Source organism: Anabrus simplex, chromosome 14, assembly GCF_040414725.1.
Source record: "Anabrus simplex isolate iqAnaSimp1 chromosome 14, ASM4041472v1, whole genome shotgun sequence".
NCBI lineage: Eukaryota > Metazoa > Arthropoda > Insecta > Orthoptera > Tettigoniidae > Anabrus > Anabrus simplex.
The window spans coordinates 52473879-52494184 of record NC_090278.1 but is presented as its reverse complement, the minus strand read 5'-3'; the positions used below and the strand labels follow the sequence as shown (position 1 = coordinate 52494184).

The following is a 20306-nucleotide window of genomic DNA, read 5'->3' as shown; positions in this document are numbered from 1 at the left end:
CTGTCTAGTGATAACTGGTGATAACATTTGTAGATTTCAAGAAAGCTTATGATTGCATCCATAGAGAATCTCTGTTTAAAATCTTAAGACACCTTGGACTACACCCCAAATTAATAAACATGATAAAATTGACTCTCACCAACACCAAGTCAAAAGTGAAGTTTAGGGGTGAAACATCAGAGACATTTGAAATTAAAACTGGACTACGGCAGGGAGATGAGCTCTCACCACTATTATTTAACTGTGCTCTAGAAATGGTAATGAGGGAATGGTTTAGAAAATGTCCCCCCAAAATAAAGATTGGCCGAAAAATCAAAACAAATTGCCTGGGTTTTGCTGGCGATTTAGCATTACTAGCAGTGGACATAAAAGAAGCAAAAACCCAGATATCAGAACTTCAAAACATTGCAAATAAAATTGGCCTCAAAATATCATTTGGAAAAACAGAAATTATGCCCCAAAAACCAACACAGCTAAAAGAAGTCACCATAAATGGTAATAAAATCAAAATAGTAACTCAGTTTAAATATCTTGGAGAAGTAATAACACATAACTTAAATGAAAAAATCTCAATCCAAGTAAGAACAAATAGATTAGCTAAAGCACAAAAATTAACATGGGATATCTACACAAAGAAATGTCTATCAATAAATATAAAAATAAAACACTACAACACAGTTATAAAACCGGAAGCTACATATGCAGCAGAAACACTCTTTTACCCGAATAAACAATCAAAGACTGACAGACTTCAGAAAATTGAAAGGAGGATTGGAAGAACCTGTATCAACAAAAAATATCAGAAAGATGGACAGTGGCGGTTAATACCTAACAAAGTCATGTACAAAGAGCTAGAACCCATTACAGATACTATGCGTAAGAGGAGACTAGGATTCTTTGGACATATCATGAGGATGCAGGACTCGAGACTTCTGAAACAACTAGTACAACACAATCTCGTCTCAAAAAATACCACAACAGGATGTAAATGGATCAGAGAAGTAAGAGAGGATCTGAAGGCAATAGGCCTTACAACAGAAGACACCAAAAATAAGATAAAATTGAATACAAAACTCAAGAATACAAACCTCCGCTTTACCCTTACACAAAACAAACCAACAACACGCACATTTTCAACTGAGGAAAGGACACGAAGATCGGAGCGTCTGAAGAAGTACTGGGAGGACCGCAAAGCCCGAACAATCCCTTCAAAGAGACCTGAACGACGGACTGACTAAAGTGATCCTATGTGGTCATAAAAGAAGAAGAAGAAGAAGAAGAAGAAGAAACTGTCTAGCTTTCTTCTTCTCAGTAACTGAACGTCCTGCAAACCACTATGCGTAAGTACAATAGGTCTAATTTATGTACGTAGTAACACAATTCATTTATGAACATAAAATTAAGCACCAACATATCACCTGTATACGTAAGTACAATAGGCCTAATTTACGTACATTGTTAGACACGTAAGTAAAGTAGGCCTAATTTATACACACAAGTCACTCGAGCCTCTTTCAGACGGTGCAGGTGTAAAACGCGCCCATGTATACGTGTGGGTTCACCTGCTTACGCTGACTTTTACACACACAATGGGTCGAGTAGTGCAAAACTCCTCACGCTTTCCAGTGGATCTTTTTCAACACTTTTCAGTGTAGGTAATAAATATGGACATTCATAGTCTTAGTTTCTCGTTACAAAATCTGAAGAAGAAATAGCCAGCCTGACCTTTTTACCTTTTACAATGAACTCGCAAACGTGTAAAGGACTTGAAATTTGGTTCGTGGAATGTTTTAACTCTTTACTAAGCTGAAAACCTAAGAAAGATGCTCGATCAGCTGGATGAGAAACGACTAGATGTTACTGCTATTCAAGAAGTGAGATGGATTGGTGAAGGAGTGATAAAGAGGAGAAATCGCATGGTATTCTATACCTGCCATATGAAGGATCACATGTTTGGTACTGGTTTTATTGTCAATAAGCAGATAAAACATCTTATGGAGTTTCGGGCAAAATCGCATAGATTTTGCAGACTTAGAATTAGAGAGAAGTTCTTAAATTACAGTCTTATCTGTGCACATGCTCCAACTGAAGAGACGAGCAACGAAGATAAAGATTCATTTTATAATGAATTGGATGAAATTTATATTGAATGCCCAAGAGCAGACTGTAAAATAATCTTCGGGGATTTTAATGTGAAGATAGGAAGAGAAGACAAATACAGACCTTGTATTGGAAAATATAGCTTGCATGATGTTTCTAATATAATGGAATCAGGCTTATACATTTTGCATCATCGAGAAATATGGTAATGGGAAGTACAACTTTTAATCAAAAGGACATACATAAAATGACATGGAAGTCTCCAGATGGAAGTACTTTTAACCAAATTGACCACCTCCTAATAGATGCAAGACACTTCACTAATTTGATAGATGTTAGAAGTTATAGGGGGGCCAATATTGACTCCGACCACTACCTTGTGGTAGCAACGATTAGAAGCCGAGTATCTAATACAAGAAAGGTACAAGGATCTAATGCAAGAAAGTTCAACAGTGCTCGGCTGAAGGAGCTCAAAACTGCTCTCAGATATGCTAGCTTGCTTAATGAGGCCCTGACCGATTTAACTAACAGTGAGAGTATTCATGAAATCTGGAAGAATCTTAAAGACGCACTATTAAAAACTGCAAATGAAGTTTTAGGAAGGGAAGAGAAAGTCTGGCACAACAATTGGTTTGATGAAGAGTGTGCACAAGCAACAACCTTAAAAAATGAAGCATACAAGAGAATGCAACAGAGGAACCACACCCGAAAAGCAGTGGAAGAGTATAGAACTTCCAGAAGAGAAGGAAACAGATTGCACAAGAAGAAAAAGAGACAGTACAAGAGGAAAGAATTAGAAGAAATGGAACGGTTGAAAGGGATGAATGATCGATTAGGTGGTTATTTATACTAACTTCTTGATTATACTCATCGATACGGTCATGAAATGGACAACTTGTAATAGGGATGAGTGATGCGAGAGCTTTCTATCAGAACTTAAATAAAAGTCGTAAGGATTTCCAACCTAGAACAAGTTTGTGTAGAGATAAAGATGGTATAATACTGGGCAGTGAGGAAGCAATACTAGAAAGATGGGCCCAATATTTTGATGAACTGTTGAATGAAAGTTCAGGTGATAACCAAGTAACCTTACCTTAATTAATAAATTTAAGAACATCAAAATCAAAGCTTCAAGCATTTCTAAAGATATAACATTCCTCAAAAAATGCATTACACAAAATTCAATTCCAAAACATCTAAAAACCTTTCAAAAGAAAGGCAAAGCAAACTATCATGAAAGAAAAACACAGACTAAAGACAATCAAATTTGGATCAGAAACAAAATTAAATTTTTATATTTCAAAAAGGCTAAATTAAATAATACACTTTACGAACTACACCTGAAAATTACGAAAGTAATTCCTTCCATAGCATGGGACTCAGCTCAACTTAACATAGAACAATCAATGCTCAACACTCTAAAGAGAAAACAGATAACACTAGACAACAAATACGAAAAGTTACTTGGGGAAAAAAATTACAAACGTCCCAATTTGACAGCTAATCCAAAAAACACTGAAAAAATATTTTATCCACCAGTTAAAAATTTGATCAAAATCAATTTCAATAATGAAGAATTAACAATCTTGGAAAAGGGCCTAAAACACAACTGGCATTACAGTAAAAAAAAGAAATACAGAAAGAGGTAGTTAAAATGGTAGCAGAAACCGAATTAGCTATAACCAATATCCCAGTCGACCAACAAGAGGCGGTTAAGTATGAGGTAAAGAATAAACTACCCAAAATAATATAACAAGAAGAAATAAAATCAGACAAAACACATTACAACATACAACAGCTCAACAAGAAAATCAAAGAGAATGAGATTATAGTAACCAAAGCAGATAAGGGCAACACTACTGTCTTATTACATAAAGATGACTACATTATAAAACAACTGATTTTCTAAATAATAATAACTTTAAAGTTCTTTCAACAGACCCAACCAATACCATACAAAAGAAACTGAAAAAAATCCTTAATGAAACCAATTTTCTACTCTATGCCAAAGACAAAAAAGTACTGACAACTATGAACCCAGGACTACCCACTCTAAGAGCACAGCCGAAAATCCATAAAGAGAATGTACCGATCAGACCAGTGGTTAACTTAAAAAAAAAAAAAGTCCAACTTACAAATTAGCACAATTTATACATAAATTTCTTAAGAAACATTTTAGGTTCAATAATAATAATAATAATTTAATAAACACCATAGACTTTTGTAATAAAACAAAGAGGATCACACTAACTAAAAATAACTCCATTCATAGCTTTGACATTATAGATATATACTCCAACATACCAATAATAGAAACAATTAACATAAGAAAGAATCTGTTTCAATACAGTGGGTTAAATAAAGTAGAAATCGAAGAATTTATACAAATTCTAACCTTCACACTGGAGAATAACTTCTCATTTGATAATAAAATTTACAAACAGGAAAAGGGGGTGGCAATGGGTTCACCTGCGTCAGGTATTTTAGCAAATATTTATTTGGATCACCTGGAGGCCATTAAGATAATAGATAAAATACAAGGGTTGGAGCTGTGGCAGAGATATGTAGATGATGTTTTCGTGATTATTAACTAACAAATTCTAAAACCAGATGAACTATTGGACATTTTAAATAACATGGATAAACATATTAAATTCACGATAGAATCAGAAAAGAACAAATCCTTGAATTACTTGGATATAACAATCTCTAGGTAAAATAACCATTTTGAATACCAAATATATAGAAAGCCAACATATACCAATACTATAATTAGAAATGATTCCAACCATCCAGGACAGCATAAAAGGGCCACTTTTTAAAGCTTAATCAACAGGGCAATAAACACACCACTCTCAGAAATAGAACCTAAAAAAGAAATGACAATTTATGATATAGCAAAAAGCAATGGTTACACAAGGAACTATGTCAATAAAGTAGAGAATAGTATCATCAATAAACCAAAAACATATCTCGAAAAACAGAAAGAAAAGGAAAAAACATGTAGTATTCACATATAGGAACAGGCATTCATACAATCTGGCTAACACATTTAAGAAATTCAATATTCAAGTAGCGTACCGTACTAACAATAATAATAATAATAATAATAATAATAATAATAATAATAATAATAATAATAATAATAATAATAATACGTTCGCAAATTCACGCAAGATTAACACAGACAACCAATTCAATAAATCAGGGATATACACACTATAATAATTTCGTGTGGCTATTTCTAGCCGAGTGCAGCCCTTGTAAGGCAGACTCTCCGATTTGGGTGGGCGGCATCTGCCATGTGTAGGTAACTGCGTGTTATTGTGATGGAGGATAGTGTTATGTGTGGTGTGTGAGTTGCAGGAATGTTGGGGACAGCACAAACACCCAGCCCCCGGGCCACTGGAATTAACCAATGAAGGTTAAAATACCCGATCCTGAATTCCAAAAAACATTTTACATGCTTTTACAGTACAGTCAGGGTCTCAAATAACACATAACGCGGTTCGCAGTGCTAATGAGTCTGACAAGGGGAGGTCACGATGTTCGCATTACTGATTTTGTTCAAACTTTGTAGGTTGGTAGTACTACATCACAAGAACACACTGGCAAAGTAGTAGCGCACAACTTTCGAAAATTTCCGAAAAAAGCACTTTTGAAAATGTTGAGAAAAGTTACGAGAGGTTTAGCATGCCAGGTACCATCAAGTGAGAGACTGTGGCACGGTCGTCGAGTGGTTAACGTTCTCCACTTCAGTTATGAAGATGGAGAGTTCGAGTCACGCTCGTCTCAACTTTTTTTCCCCCTGACATTTCCTGATCGCCCTTTTCCCTCGTGTTGAGAATGAGAGCAGCAGTTAGTCACTGTCTGACCGCGTTGTGTCGTGTAACGGTTGAGAGCGATGTAACCAGACATGCTTATGATAAGTTCGACCGGTATGGAGATCTCGCACACTGAATTTTGTTCGGACGAAAGTGTTCTCGAATGTGAAGTTACGCAAAGTGCAAATGGGGCCCCGGGAGAGCAAGTAATAAATAAACAGCTGAAAAGGGCCATGGCCTACGTCTTTATATAAATCACTTACTGGATCCCAGCGACTCTGTAGAAATTACAGAAGAGGCGAATTACTGGGAAAGAAATTTTTAAAATATATTTTGAGAGTATTAGAAGAAAAATTTGTAATAGATGAAAACAAGGGGGAAAAGAGGGGTAAGAAGCTGGTAGCAGCGCGACTCGAACTCGCCATCTTCATAACTGAAGTGGAGAACCTTAACCACTCAACCACCATGCCATAGTCTCTCGCTTGTTGGTACCTGGCATGCTAAACCTCTCTTAACTTTTTTCGGCATTTTCAAAATTGCTTTTTTTGAAAATGTTTGAGAGTTGCGCGCTACTACTTTGCCAGTGTGTTTTTGTCATGTAGTACTACAATCCTACAATGCTTGAACAAAATCGGTGATGCAGACATTGTGACCTCCCCTTGAGAGAACGACTGCCAGAGAGGAACACTAAATAAAGCTTTCAGTGTACATAAATTTACTAATCCCTCTATTCTCTACTAAACAGCAACATTTTATGACTGTCCAAAGGAGTCTGCACTGACAACTCCATTTCATTATCTCCTTTAATAAATGTACTCACTCAAGGTCTCGTATGAGATCTGACCAGTCTTCTGCTTGGCATGGCCTTCTATCCCTTTCACGCATTGAGCCATCCATGATGTAGCATTCTCTGAAAAAACTTCATCTGAACACTGTGGAAGTAAGGCCTTCAGCAACTGCAAGCCATCAGCTCTAGAAAATGGACAACAATTTCATTACCTGCAAATCCTCTACTTAAAGAACTCGAATGAAACTTTTAAAATTTCCAGAAAAAAAAAAAGAAGAATATATCAATGTATTTTTTCACTGATACAATCCACTGAATAAGCACTGTCACTGTGTACAATGCACATGCTTAAAAGCTTTAAAAGTTGCACTTTGACCAAAATTACTGACCAATTCCAAAATGTTATAACTGTCGAGTTCTTCAGTCTGGTGAAACTAATTTTGAATTAATAAATTTAGAAACTACCTTAAAAAAAGGAAAACATATAACAAAACAGTATTATACTTGAAAAAGAATCAAGTTAATTAAAAACAGAATGAAATGTTTTGTTTTTGAAAGAACATCAGATTCTATCAAACCACACTAAATGTTAAAGTAAATTCGTGTCCTCATCCCGAGGGCGTGCAGCTCTTTTCAGGCACACGTCAATTGGAGGTGAGCTGCATGTACCATTCCAACCACATACCAGCCCTCCTGCCATTTTTAAATTTCTGGCAGAGCCGGGAATCAAACCCGGGCCCCCGAGGACGGCAGCTAACAGTGCTAACCGTTACGCTACGAAGGCGGACACACTAAAATTTAGAAGTGTACAAACATTCATGTTTAAATTCTATTTATATCCTTAAATACATCAAGTTGTTTGGAACTCTTCTTAATGACATTTTCCAACAGTGCTTCCTCACCAGTCTAGCACAGAATGAAAAGTGGTGTAATACTCTGTCACTGGCGAGAGCTCAGCTGGCTAGTTTGTCAGTTAACTTTCCCTTACGTCATACTCCCTCCCCAAATAGTTTTGAAAATTCATTGGTTTTTCTGCAATTTATTCAATCAAAGCAAAATTATAATATTCTAGACTAACATCATGCAGGCCAGCGGCATTTAAAATAGACACGATACAAGGTTTTGGGCTTCCAACGTGTTATGAAAACAAGATTAAATTCTTTAATTTTTCACAGGGAACTTTGCTTCGCTTCTTCACGGGATGTCGCCTGTTCATGCGGAAGACTTCTCTAATAAGGAAGGTTTGAATTTAAGACCGCTTTACCGTTCGTCTAGAGTAAGTTGTATGCTAATTCGTCACCAGATGGCTCACTGTACACTAGCACAGTGCTAGCATTCCAAGTGGCAGCTGAAGACACCATCTGAACTCCAATTAAGGTACCGTATTTCTTATGCGAATTAACAGCAAGATCATCAGATAAATTAGGGACAAATGTGGTAGAATAAATAAATAAAAATAAAAATTGAAACATTTAGAATCTTTGTTATACAGACATACGGAATTTTTCTATGTTAAATGGATAATACCTTCTAGGAGGTAGCAACATACAGTTTCAATGAACCGGAAATACTGTCTCTGGCCAGTTCCACCAGCAGCAAGTAATATGATATCGTCCCTGCTCTGGCAAACTAACGAATCTGCAAATTGTCAAAAGGTTAGGAGAGCTGAAAGAAGTTGTGATTACTCATGTAAAATCAATTTTTATATTTAATTATTGGTTTTATGTGTTAAGCATACAGAACGAGCTGCAGATGTGAGACTTTGTCAGAGGGTAGACAATATATAAATAACAAAATGTAGACCAGAACTTCAGAACTACAGATTCCTTAGTTTGTCAGTTTCGCTAGTTTGCCAGAGTGGGGACGATATCTGCTTGCTGTATAAAATAACATTCAAACAAAAAAAACCATTCTCTCTTTGCAGTTACCAGTACCCATTTTCAGATTTTACAAATCATATGAATCATTATGAAATAATGGAACATGCAATGTGCATTAAGTACTGATGTTTACAGATTATACTATTTTCTTTTGTAGCTTGTCTTTAAATCTGTATTGAAATGCCAAAAGGGAAATGCCAGGAAGATTTCCGTAATTTTAATTTTGTTTCTGAAGTACAGTATTTTGAATTAATTTATATATTTTATGATCACATAATTTAGCATGCTGGAATTGACAGCATCAGGGTTGGTGACAGAATCTTTCAGAAGGCCATAGACTTTAAATACCTGGGCGCCAATGTGTCTAGACAGACGTCCAGAGTTACATCAGATCTTCAGAAATTACATACTTCTCTCTTAACCATCTTTCTTTCAGTCACGTCTTCTCTTAAATATTACGAAGATACACCTCTACAAAACTGTTATTCGTCTAGTGTTATTGTACAGCTCTAAGACATGGTCCTTCACCAAACTTGACCGGCATCACATTACATTTTTTGAGAAGAAGGTACTACGGCAAAACTATGGTCCTGAATCCATCTAATGAGTTTGGAGACTGTGAAGCAATGCAGACATCCATGCTTGCTGACTTGACGCCATCAAGTCTACGTCGACTCCTGGCGACTGCATGAATGGAGTGTCTCCAGGTGCATTTGTTTCCTACAAGGTCTTTAAGATGTTGCAAGGATCATTGCAAGTTGATGATACCTATCCTTCTCAATGCCGGCCAACCTCATCTTTGAGTCCTTTCCACCATTCCCCGATGATTGCCTTCTCCCAGGATTCAGACTGCCTTATAATAGGCCTATGCCCAAAATAACATAGCTGTAACCTTGTAACGAATGCCTCAAGATATACACCTGGATTAATATTATGAATGACGCACTTGTTCGTCTTCTTGGCTTTTGGTAAATCCTTCAATGCCAAGGCTCAAATGCATCAATGCGGTTTATGTCACTTTTCTAATGGTCCAGCTTTCACACCCATATGTTACTATGGGAAAGACTTATGCCTTAACCATTCAGACCTTAGTATGAACACATACATCTGAAGGCCTTGGAATGTTTCGCTGCCACGTGCTAATAGTCGGCGGATCTCTGAACTGCTAGAGACATTTATCACTTATGTTTGAGCCCAGCAAACAAAAATGATCTATCACTTTGATGACTTTGTCATGTATCCCACTCTTGTTGCAGAAAAACTTAGCTGCCCCTGTGGATCAGTGGTAGAGTGTCGGCCTCCAGATCCCAAAAGAGCGGGTTCAAACCGGCAGAGGTAGCGGAATTTTTGAAGGGCAGAAAAAAGTTCATTCGACACTATGTCGTACAATGTCGGCATGTAAAAAATCTCTGGCGACATATTTGGTGTTTACCCGACAAAATTCATTAAATCTCAGTTACAGACGCCCAAGAGAGTTTTGGTTTATTCTGTCTGCCATCTAGTAGGCCTATGGTAAAACAGAATGTCGAAATTGACGAGCAGACAGCCAGATGGCGTCAAATTGAAATGTCTGCATTATTATTGAGGAAAAGCAAGTACTAACCAAGTCATCAAAGGAAGACTAGTTCAGTGGATTGGACACGGAGAGTGCATGCCTGATGATAAAGCATTTAAGAGGGTCCGGGAAGAAAGCCCCTGTTGAAGAGACCCAGAAGGCATCGGAGATATCAGCTGATGGAAGACGTGACTGCTGGAGGATTAATGGGAGATTGGCACTTACTGGCACACAATCTCAACAGCTGGCGAGAAATTGTGAGTGCAGCCAAAAGGCACCCTGACTGATAGCGCCATGATAAGCAAGTAAAAAATTTGCAACATGTTTTATATACAATCAATAAAGCACAGAGATTCTTGTAATTTGTTATTAAATTCTGGCATAATTGATTAAAATGTTGGATAATGGTTCATTCATTGTTGAAAGAGGTGTCCTTGTCAAAATATGGCAATCCTATCTAGGTCCATTCATCAGAATTAACTCAATGTCTATGTTTTTCCTTCAAAACACAACGAACACTAGAAAATGCTAAATGTACAAATCAAAATTCTAAATTTCTGATTTCAAAACTAAAAAACACCATCCCTAAGCATTAACAAATTTCTCTAGTCACATGAAAACATTTAACATTGATTGGAATCATACTTACCTACTTGAAGGACTGTTAAGTTTTCTATTGATATGTCCAACAATTGGCTGAATTCTATTATGGGGCTGAAAAGAAATAACAGTGTCAATTTTTTTTAAATGTATAATAAAACCCTACAACCATAAAAGTAAGAATAATTAGTTCGGAACATCTTTCTACAAAATCCTTCTCACAATTGAATCGGTCGGAGCTAAAAGACATGTCACTTAATTGCAACTCTTCAGGAGAGGGTAAAAAGTTGTAGTTTCAAAATGATGGTCAGTACGCGAAAGACATGTATGCAGTGTTATAGACGATTACCAATGGTTATATATCAGAGTATGCAGTTGTGTATCATAACTGTTATATAACAGATATTTTTTAAAAATGACAATTCCTTTCAGTTACGAACTTCCATTTTCGTAAGGCAAATAAACTAACATTAGACCAATTTACTGATTTGAAGGTAAATTTATTTAGTTTTTGGATTAATAATGATAATAATGTTATTTGTTTTACATCCCACTTCTTTTATGGTTTTCGGAGACGCCGAGGTGCCGGAATTTAGTCCCGCAGGAGTTCTTTTACGTGCCAGTAAATCTACCGACACGAGGATGACGTATTTGAGCACCTTCAAATACCACCGGACTGAGCCAGGATCGAACCTGCCAAGTTGGGGTCAGAAGGCCAGCGCCTTAACCGTCTGAGCCACTCAGCCCGGCCTTTTTTTTTAACATTTTTTATTCAAAACCATTTTGGAACTGAAATTTCCTCCCAGACAAATAGTAATGTTTCTGAAGGGTGCAAATTTTTTCAGATCCACATATTGTACCTACTATCACTACTTCAAAATTTAAGGCTTCCTATGATACTTAACAATAAAAATTAGAAATGCTTTACTAAAAGAATACGATGTAAATGGATCAGAGAAGTAAGAGAGGATCTGAAGGAAATAGGCCTTACAACAGAAGACACCACAAATAAGATAAAATTGAATACAAAACTCAAGAATACAAACCTCCGCTTTACCCTTACACAAAACAAACCAACAACACGCATATTTTCAACTGAGGAAAGGGCATGAAGATCGGAGCGTCTGAAGAAGTACTGAGAAGACTGCAAAGCCCGAACAATCCCTTCAAAGAGACCTGAACGACAGACTGACTAAAGTGATCCTATGTGGTCATAAAAGAAGAAGAAATGAAAGAAGTACTACTAAAAAAGGAATACAAGAACAAACAATAAAACATTCAAAACATGGCTGTTTGATAGGTAATCCAAGAGTTCCTGGCCCTTTTTAAATGTCTTAATTTTCAGCACACACTGTAATTGGCCATACTAAAAGTTCGCCATAAAAACTCAGTGCCGAGGGTTCCACGTATTTAACTAGTTTCTTAATGTCCTGTAATTTTTTTAGTCTGTATTGGCACTTTTCCAATGCAGCTTTGTCTTGCAACATTGCAGGAAATTGAGGTTTTCCTAGAAGGAATGCAAATTTTACAGGAGAATCTATGAAAATTGAAGCTTCTACTACTCCTGGTTTGTCACTGAAATATCTGAACTGTTTGAAAGATGCAGAAGAGATCCAAAAAGTCCTTATAAGAAGAACAAAGGAAGCATAGTTCTAGTTTTCGTTAGTGTAATGTGTGGGTCTCAGAAGAAAACATGTGAGGAGCCCAGGTAACACAAGCGCTGCCACACTAAAAGAAAGATGTAATGACAATGATGATGCTTGTTGTTTAAAGGGGCCTAACATCTAGGTCATCAGCCCCTAATGGTACAAAATGACATGAAATGTAATGTCATGACAATTTAAAAATTCAAAATCATCCATTGACCAGAATTCAAAACATGATGACAAAGAATGAATGGGTGAATATAAATTTAAAACAATCAGTGGGTCCGACCCGCAATGCCCCACATTCCCAGAAACTATCATCAATTGTATTACTGACCAACGCACTACTTCTAAAGCACAGTCCTGAATCGATGATGCTTGTTGTCTAAATGGGTCCAAAATCCAGGTAATCAAACCCTCATAATGGTACTTATTGCTAGTAAAGTAGAACCATGGTATTTGTCATGTTGCGGTACTAATCAAAAGTAGCGTAGACTTGCGGTATTCCGCATATTATGGTACTACTCACAGGTAATGTAATACGCACGTGCAATGCAGACCTAGGGTGTTTCACACATTGTGGTGCCTCTTACAGGCAACGCAAACCAATGATGTTCCTCACAGTGACTCTTACTATCCCATGGAGTACCTCACATAGTGGGTACTAATCATAGGCAAGGCAAGGCAGACCCACGATATCACTCATATAGTGGTACTAATCACAGGCAACGCCCAGACCCGTGGTGTTTCTCACATAATGGTACTAATTACAGGCAACGTAAGCCCGTAGTGTTCTGCATGTAGTGGTACTAATCACAGGCACTGTAAATTCCATCCTGATTCACTCCCTGCTACTACTAATCACAAATCTCTTGTGAACCTAACATAGTGGTACTACTCGCAAGTAAAGGTGACCCATGGTGTTCCCTGTGGATTGTATTAATTACAAGTAGTCTCGTGGTTCTAATTCGATCATCCCTTGGTCGTCCTTTTTAGTCGTCTCTTATGACAGGCAGGGGATACCATGGGTGTATTCCTCTGCATCCCCTACCCACAGGGGGAAGATTTAAAGAAGTTCGGCGCTGAAAGGTAAGCTGTCAATGACATAATGGTTTTCTCCATCGCATGCACAAGGAGTGGCCTGACATAATCGTTTTTTCCACAGTTCAATGCGTCTCCGTCTTAAATCTCAAAGTTAGAAAAAAAAGTGCATATTTTGACATAATGCCTTTTGCTCCGATCGATTCAATTATAATAAAATGTTCCGGAACTGCTACTTCAAACAGTTAAGTTGTCTAGACTGCAACATGTTTGAATTTATTTGCTTATTTGGACAAATCCAGTTCAATGGCACGTCTGGATTACACCATAAATGCCGTTTGGTTAGACCATTGGTCTGCTTAGGTTAGAGCTCATGTCATGAAAATTTAAAACTGGGAGCTTACTTTGGAGAGAGAGAAAAAAAAAAAAAAAATGGTGTGCAGCAATACCTTAAGGAGTAGAAAAGAAATATCCTTTCTTTATGTTTGACAGAGACCCACCAACCAGTCCCTAGAAGTATTCTCATCCACGCAAAATAATTAAAACCGAGACTGAAAATCGGAACAATGCAACCAAGTTCCATATTGTCTCCGATAAAGTTTGCATCGCGATAGGCCTGCCACATTCGGTAAAAGTAGGACAGCTGCGAATTTGGAAATTGCCATGGCGTGTGCGGGATGTGTTTGCTCTATCCGGGTCATGATTACGTTCCGTCACTTTTTACAATTTTTGTGCTGTGTGGCTTTATGTCACACACTAACTTTGCTTACGCCAGCCCAATGGTCTTGTCACTAGCTGGACTTAACCAATTCAGACAAACTGTTTTGTCGTGGGATATTAGAGGCCTGAGGATCGCTTTGCAGCTCTAAAATGGGGGTTTACGCCCCCAGACCACATTTCCTTGCACACCAATAATGGCGAGCCTTCTGAGCGTTATGCGATGTCGTCCAAGCTGCACCATGTTGGATTTCTAACCCTAGTTTTGCCTACAAGGTATGGAAGTTTTACCCTTCTCTTAAGACTGATCGAATGTGGCAGGCCTGATGTCAGACTTGACAAAAGTTCCATCCAAGACAATAGCAAACCTGCCTTCATCACAGCAGGTCATTAGCAACACACAGAATAGACACAGCTGGCTCATTTACAGTGTCTCTGACTTTGGTCCTACTATGTTAGTAAGTACAGTATTCTTCTAGGGGCAGGTTGGTGGGTACCTGACAAGCATTATAGGACCTCTTCTCTGCTACTTCAGATATTTCTTTACATAATTTGTATATGCTTTTACTGTTTCAGAAATACCAGCGATCGAATCACTACCACCAATTTCAAAAGTATATTGCATCCAGTTCATTCTTCACCTAGCCTTTATCACATTTTGAATATCCTCCAGCAATTGTTTCCAACTCTTAATATCAACAATCATAGCATCTGGTCTTTAAACTCACTTTCTTCTTACAAATATTGATCATAGCTGCAAACTCGCTCAGTAATCTTTGCTACAGCTTTATTCAATTTCCTTCACTAGTTGCTAATTTAATTTCTAACAGTAATGTTAAGGCCCTCTTGCTCAATATCCCCCCCCCCCCCCACCAATACCCCGTACACATAGGCTTATATTCGAAGTGACAACTGGTGGGAAGGCAATCTTTGGGGATTCGAAACACAGAATTAATGAATTGTGTGAACTAGATAACTATAACATTATTACTACAACAGTCAGTTCAAGCGACAGTAATAAAACCTGAACTAAGTCATTTGGTTCAATCAAAATAGCAAAATTAATAGTAAACGATTAGCAAATCATGCTATTAAAGATAAAAATTCGGCAAGCCTTACATTTATGCTGAAATATTGGAGCAAAATTTAAAAAATGGATCTTTTAAAGTAATTCAGGATACCGTACTAACTTGCCGGTAGAACAGGAATTAGGGAAAGGCGGGGAAATTCTGCCACTGTGGGCACTACCGCCAACAGTTAAATTTGAATAACCGTGCGTCGAACATGTGTGCGAATAAGTGTGATCTCTAGCGGATGAGTACCGAAACACTGTAAGGTACAGTATGTCAGTTTCCTGTAAGCAAACTTGTTTCTACTTGGAGATTAAAAATCTAAACTCATCCTTTATCATCTCAATTTGAGACATTAATAAACTGAGGTAAGGGTAGTTAAAATTAGCGATCGTCAAATTACAGTTATATTTTATAAAAGTATGATCAATATTACATATTTTATAATAATCCTTTGTTTTGCTCAATTTGGTGGGTAGGCAGCATTTCAATCCAAAGACAACCATGTGGTACGGGGTAATGCCGCCACAGGTGGCCTCGATATAGACTGAGAAGAACAGAAAAGGCTAAATGGACTGCAGAGGATTTGCCGAAAGCTATTAAAGCAGTGAATGACGGCCAGTCTATTGAAAGGGTGCCTAAGATGTTCAACCTACCAAGAACAACATTAGAAGAACAACATTAGTAGATAAGCTCAAAGACAGTAAATAATTTCCAGCAATGGGGTGAAAACCTTTAATTTCTGAAGAACAAGAGAAAGAAATTCGCGATCACCAGTTGTTCTTATCACATATGTTTTATGGCTTTTCCATCGCAGAACTGAGTCGTCTGGCATTTGATCCGGCAGAAGCAAATGGGTTTGCTCATAATTTCAACCGAACAGCAATGCTGGCTGGTCCAGATTGGGTTTATGGTTTTATTTAAGAGAATTTCTTACATCTGTTCCTACGAAAGCCAGATTTAATGAAGCAAAAGAAACTATGTATTATATTGTCCCCACTATGGCAAACTAGCGAAAGTGTCAAACTAGGAAACGTGTAATTCTAAAGTTTTGGTCTAGATTTTATTATTCATATAATGTCTACCCTCTGACAAAGTCTCACATCTGCAGCTAATTCTGTATGGTTAACACATAAAACCAATCATGAAATATAAAAATTGGTTTGACATGGGTAATCAACTTCTTTCAGCTCTCCTAATTTTTTGACAATTTGCACAATCGTTAGTTTGCCAGAGGGGTGACAATATGAGATGGAAAAAAAAAATGGATTGTGGTATAAATGCACATATTGCTATAAGTGAACCCATGCAGAATGCAGTGGTCAAAATTCTCCTGAAAACTAGGTTTGTGTAATTAGATATGTAGCGTCTATCGTAATAGTGCCCTTGACATCCAAGACTATCGGTATGTAGGCCTATCCATTAATTTTGCTGATGGCGTTATTACCCCATTCGTATGACGGAATAACCCTCATGGCATGGGCCATACAGCGACAGTCACCGTTTCACAAAAACACACTAATTACCTAGAAATTATGTTTTGTTTGTCCAACCCTTGTCCCATTTCCCAACGGGGTCAGGTATGAGGTGAGATGAATCTGTCGTGGCGCGTTTTTATGACTGGATGCCCTTACTAATGTCAACCTCAGAGGAGTTAATGAAATGAATGACGTGATATATGATAGTGAAACCCGGTGCCGGCACATAGCCTACTCCTGTCGAATAGCACCAAGGGGGCTGTTCAAGGCTTAGTGTCTCCATCCGACGGACGAATCACCATCAACAGCGTCATATGCCTCACTCCATATGAGCACTGCGGAGGTAAACCACCACCTTCCCTACCCTGCCGGTCAACATTCTGATGGTGAAATTTTTTTGACCAACGGGACTCGAAGCGGCTTGACCGTTTTAGAATTCAGCGCCTTAACGATCATGGCCAACATATTACGTATAACACCTAATTATACTCAGTACTGCACAAACTATTATAATAAGGAACTATATTCTGTATTTTGTTACATACTACATTAAACTATATTAATACGAAGTGACATTAACCTTATAGTGGCGCCATTCCCCCTTACAACTTCCCAACACGAGAAGAAATTATATTTGTAAAGTTCTGAAAATGTTTCCATAATTTTAAAAAACAGGTGATGAAAGACGACGAATTCACGACTCGGCTCACAGCAGTAATAGAAACATACATACATTATCATTATAGACTGTTATGCCTTTCAGCCTTCAGTCTGCAAGCCTCTGTGAATTAACTAAACGTTGTCACAATCCTCAATTTGCAACTAGTGTTGTGGCCTCATTTAGTTCTATACCTCTTATCTTTAAATCGTTAGAAACCGAGTCTAACCATCGTCGTCTTGGTCTACCTCTACTTCTCTTACCCACCATAGCAGAGTCCATTATTCTCCTAAGTAACCTATCCTCCTCCATTCGCCTCACATGACCCCACCACCGAAGCTAGTTTATGCGTACAGCTTCAGCCATCGAGTTCATTCCTAAATTAGCCTTTATCTCCTCAGTCCGAGTAGGATCCTGCCATTGTTCCCACCTGTTTGTACCAGCAATCATTCTTGCTACTTTCATGTCTGTTACTTCTAACTTATGAATAAGATATCCTGAGTCCACCCAGCTTTCGCTCCTGTAAAGCAAAGTTGGTCTGAAAACAGACCGATGTAAAGATAGTTTCGTCTGGGAGCTCACTTCCTTCTTACAGAATACTGTTGATCGCAACTGCGAGCTCACTGCATTAGCTTTACGACACCTTGATTCAATCTCACTTACTATATTACCATCCTGGGAGAAAACACAACCTAAATATTTGAAATTATCGACCTGTTCTAGCTTTGTATCACCAATCTGACATTCAATTCTGTTGAATTTCTTACCTACTGACATCAATTTAGTCTTCGAGAGGCTAATTTTCATACCATACTCATTGCACCTATTGTCAAGTTCCAGCCTCCCATGTGTAGCGGTGAATAGCCTTATGCTTGAAGAATGTATTCGTTACAGCTAAACCCATACTAGCACAGAAGTCCAGCAAACGCTTCCCATTCCCATTAGCTTCCATATCTTCCCCACATTTACCAATCACCCTTTCGTATCCTTCAGTTCTATTCCCAACTCTCGCATTGAAATCGCCCATTAGCACTATTCTATCCTTGCTGTTGACCCTGACCACGATGTCACTCAATGCTTCATAAAACTTGTCAACTTCATCCTCATCTGCACCCTCACATGTTGAATACACGGACACCATTCTAGTCCTAATTCCTCCAACTGACAAATCTACCCACATCATTCGCTCATTTACATGCCAAACAGAAACTATGTTGCGCGCAATGGTATTCCTGATAAAGAGCCCTACCCCAGACTCTGCCCTTCCCTTTCTAACACCCGTCAAGTACACTTTATAATCTCCTATCTCTTCCTCGTTATCTCCCATTACCTGAATATCTCTTACTCCTAGCACATCCAAATGCATCCTCTTTGCTGACTCAGCCAGTTCTACTTTCCTTCTTCCATAAGCCCCATTAATATTGATAGCTCCCCATCGAATTCCATTTCGTTCGCCAAGTTGTTCCCAAGGAGTCCCTCGCCTGTCAAATGGGAGTGGGACTCCGTTACTCCCATAGGTCTGAGGCTTGCTTAAAATGTTCTGAGCTCGGTAAATTCATGAAGCAGGATGCTACCCTACTTGCACATAGTCCAGGTGAGGATCTCTCCTCTAACGGGTGGACCACCGGTGAATTGTATAGTCCTAGCCGCCTGAGCACAAGGAGGGCCATGACTCAGAATATGCCCACTCCCATTCCCGACTCTCAGGACCACTTACTAGGCCACTCAGCCGTTGCCCATGGTTCACGAACTAGGACGCGGCGATAGTAACCCACAAACATGAACCATAGCAATACAAAGTAAGCCAGAAAACAACGAAAGAGAACTCTGAATAACAAAACTACCTTACCTTTAAGGCAAGAGCTTTATGATCTTCGCATGCTTTAATAATCTGCATAAAGCATTCATCGTGAGTGTCAGAACTTGAGAGTGTTTCAAATATCTCGAATGCTGATTCCATATCTATTATGGACTAAAAACATGAATTCTTCGGCAATCCAAGAAATGCTTCATTCAACTAATTCAACTTGTTCCCAAAGAGAATCAGTGTCATTTCAAAACTTCAATATCTTCTTCTTTTTAGATTACTGGGCTTCGCATTGCTTTCACATGTGCAAGACGTGCAGGATGCGCAACATTCCATCAATGTTGCCAACACTTCCACACTGCTTCCACACCGAACAATCGATTAATAAAACCGACTATAGTAGGGCCCACGAGAGTTGAAGTCTGACAGGTGAGCGGCGAAAGCTGTAACTACGAAGTACGCTGCGTTGTCATAGTTACCTCAATTCGCGGTCTACCACCTTTCAGACAGGCTGAGTGTTTAATAAAACATGTAGGCCTAGGCCTAATGCAATTCATTTACCCTTGACCGGTTCCTAAGCTCGTGTTAATAATTCCAGCATTTAAGACAGAACACGACATTATCGATACGGTACCGTATATATAAAAGATTTCATAATCACTAACAAAAACATCAGTTTCTGACAATAACCTCAACAAATGCACATGTTAATTACAGTATAGAACAACACTACCCACATTGATAGTTTTTATTATTTAACGCCGATTGTTAACGGTACTTGTACAATTCGGGAATAAACTACGGTATAATAAACACAATAGGAAGACGATACTTCATCGAGAAAAGAAATCAGTCAGAATATGAATGACAATGATGGAATTAAGGAGATATTCGGACTTTCCCCTGTAATTGCTCAGAAAATAGCAATAAAATGTACAGACATGCAATGTACACAAAGCACTGAACCGAGATATTTGTAAAAATAAAAAGTACTCACTGCTCTGCCGACAGCAATCAGTCATCTAGAAGGGGCTCTATCCCATCGATATCATCTCCTGTACTATCCTGCTCGTTGTCACCGTCACTGTCACTGACACAATCATTTCTCTTCCCTGGCTTCGAACAGTCACACCTCGGCCAGTT

General features: G+C 38.2%; 1 protein-coding gene across 1 annotated transcript in view; it reads right to left on the bottom strand.

Annotated features, from left to right (window-relative positions):
* Positions 1-19443, bottom strand: part of LOC136885565 (proline-, glutamic acid- and leucine-rich protein 1) — an 84815-nt gene extending 65372 nt beyond the window's left edge. Inside the window, exons 1-3 of the mRNA XM_067158210.2 lie at positions 19206-19443; positions 10796-10860; positions 6745-6896 (exon numbers count right to left, since the gene is read on the bottom strand). Of these exons, the coding sequence (XP_067014311.2) occupies positions 6745-6896; positions 10796-10860; positions 19206-19316 (328 nt within the window). The 5' untranslated portion in view covers positions 19317-19443. The remainder of the gene's footprint in view (positions 1-6744; positions 6897-10795; positions 10861-19205) is intronic.
* Positions 19444-20306: the final 863 nt, after the last annotated feature.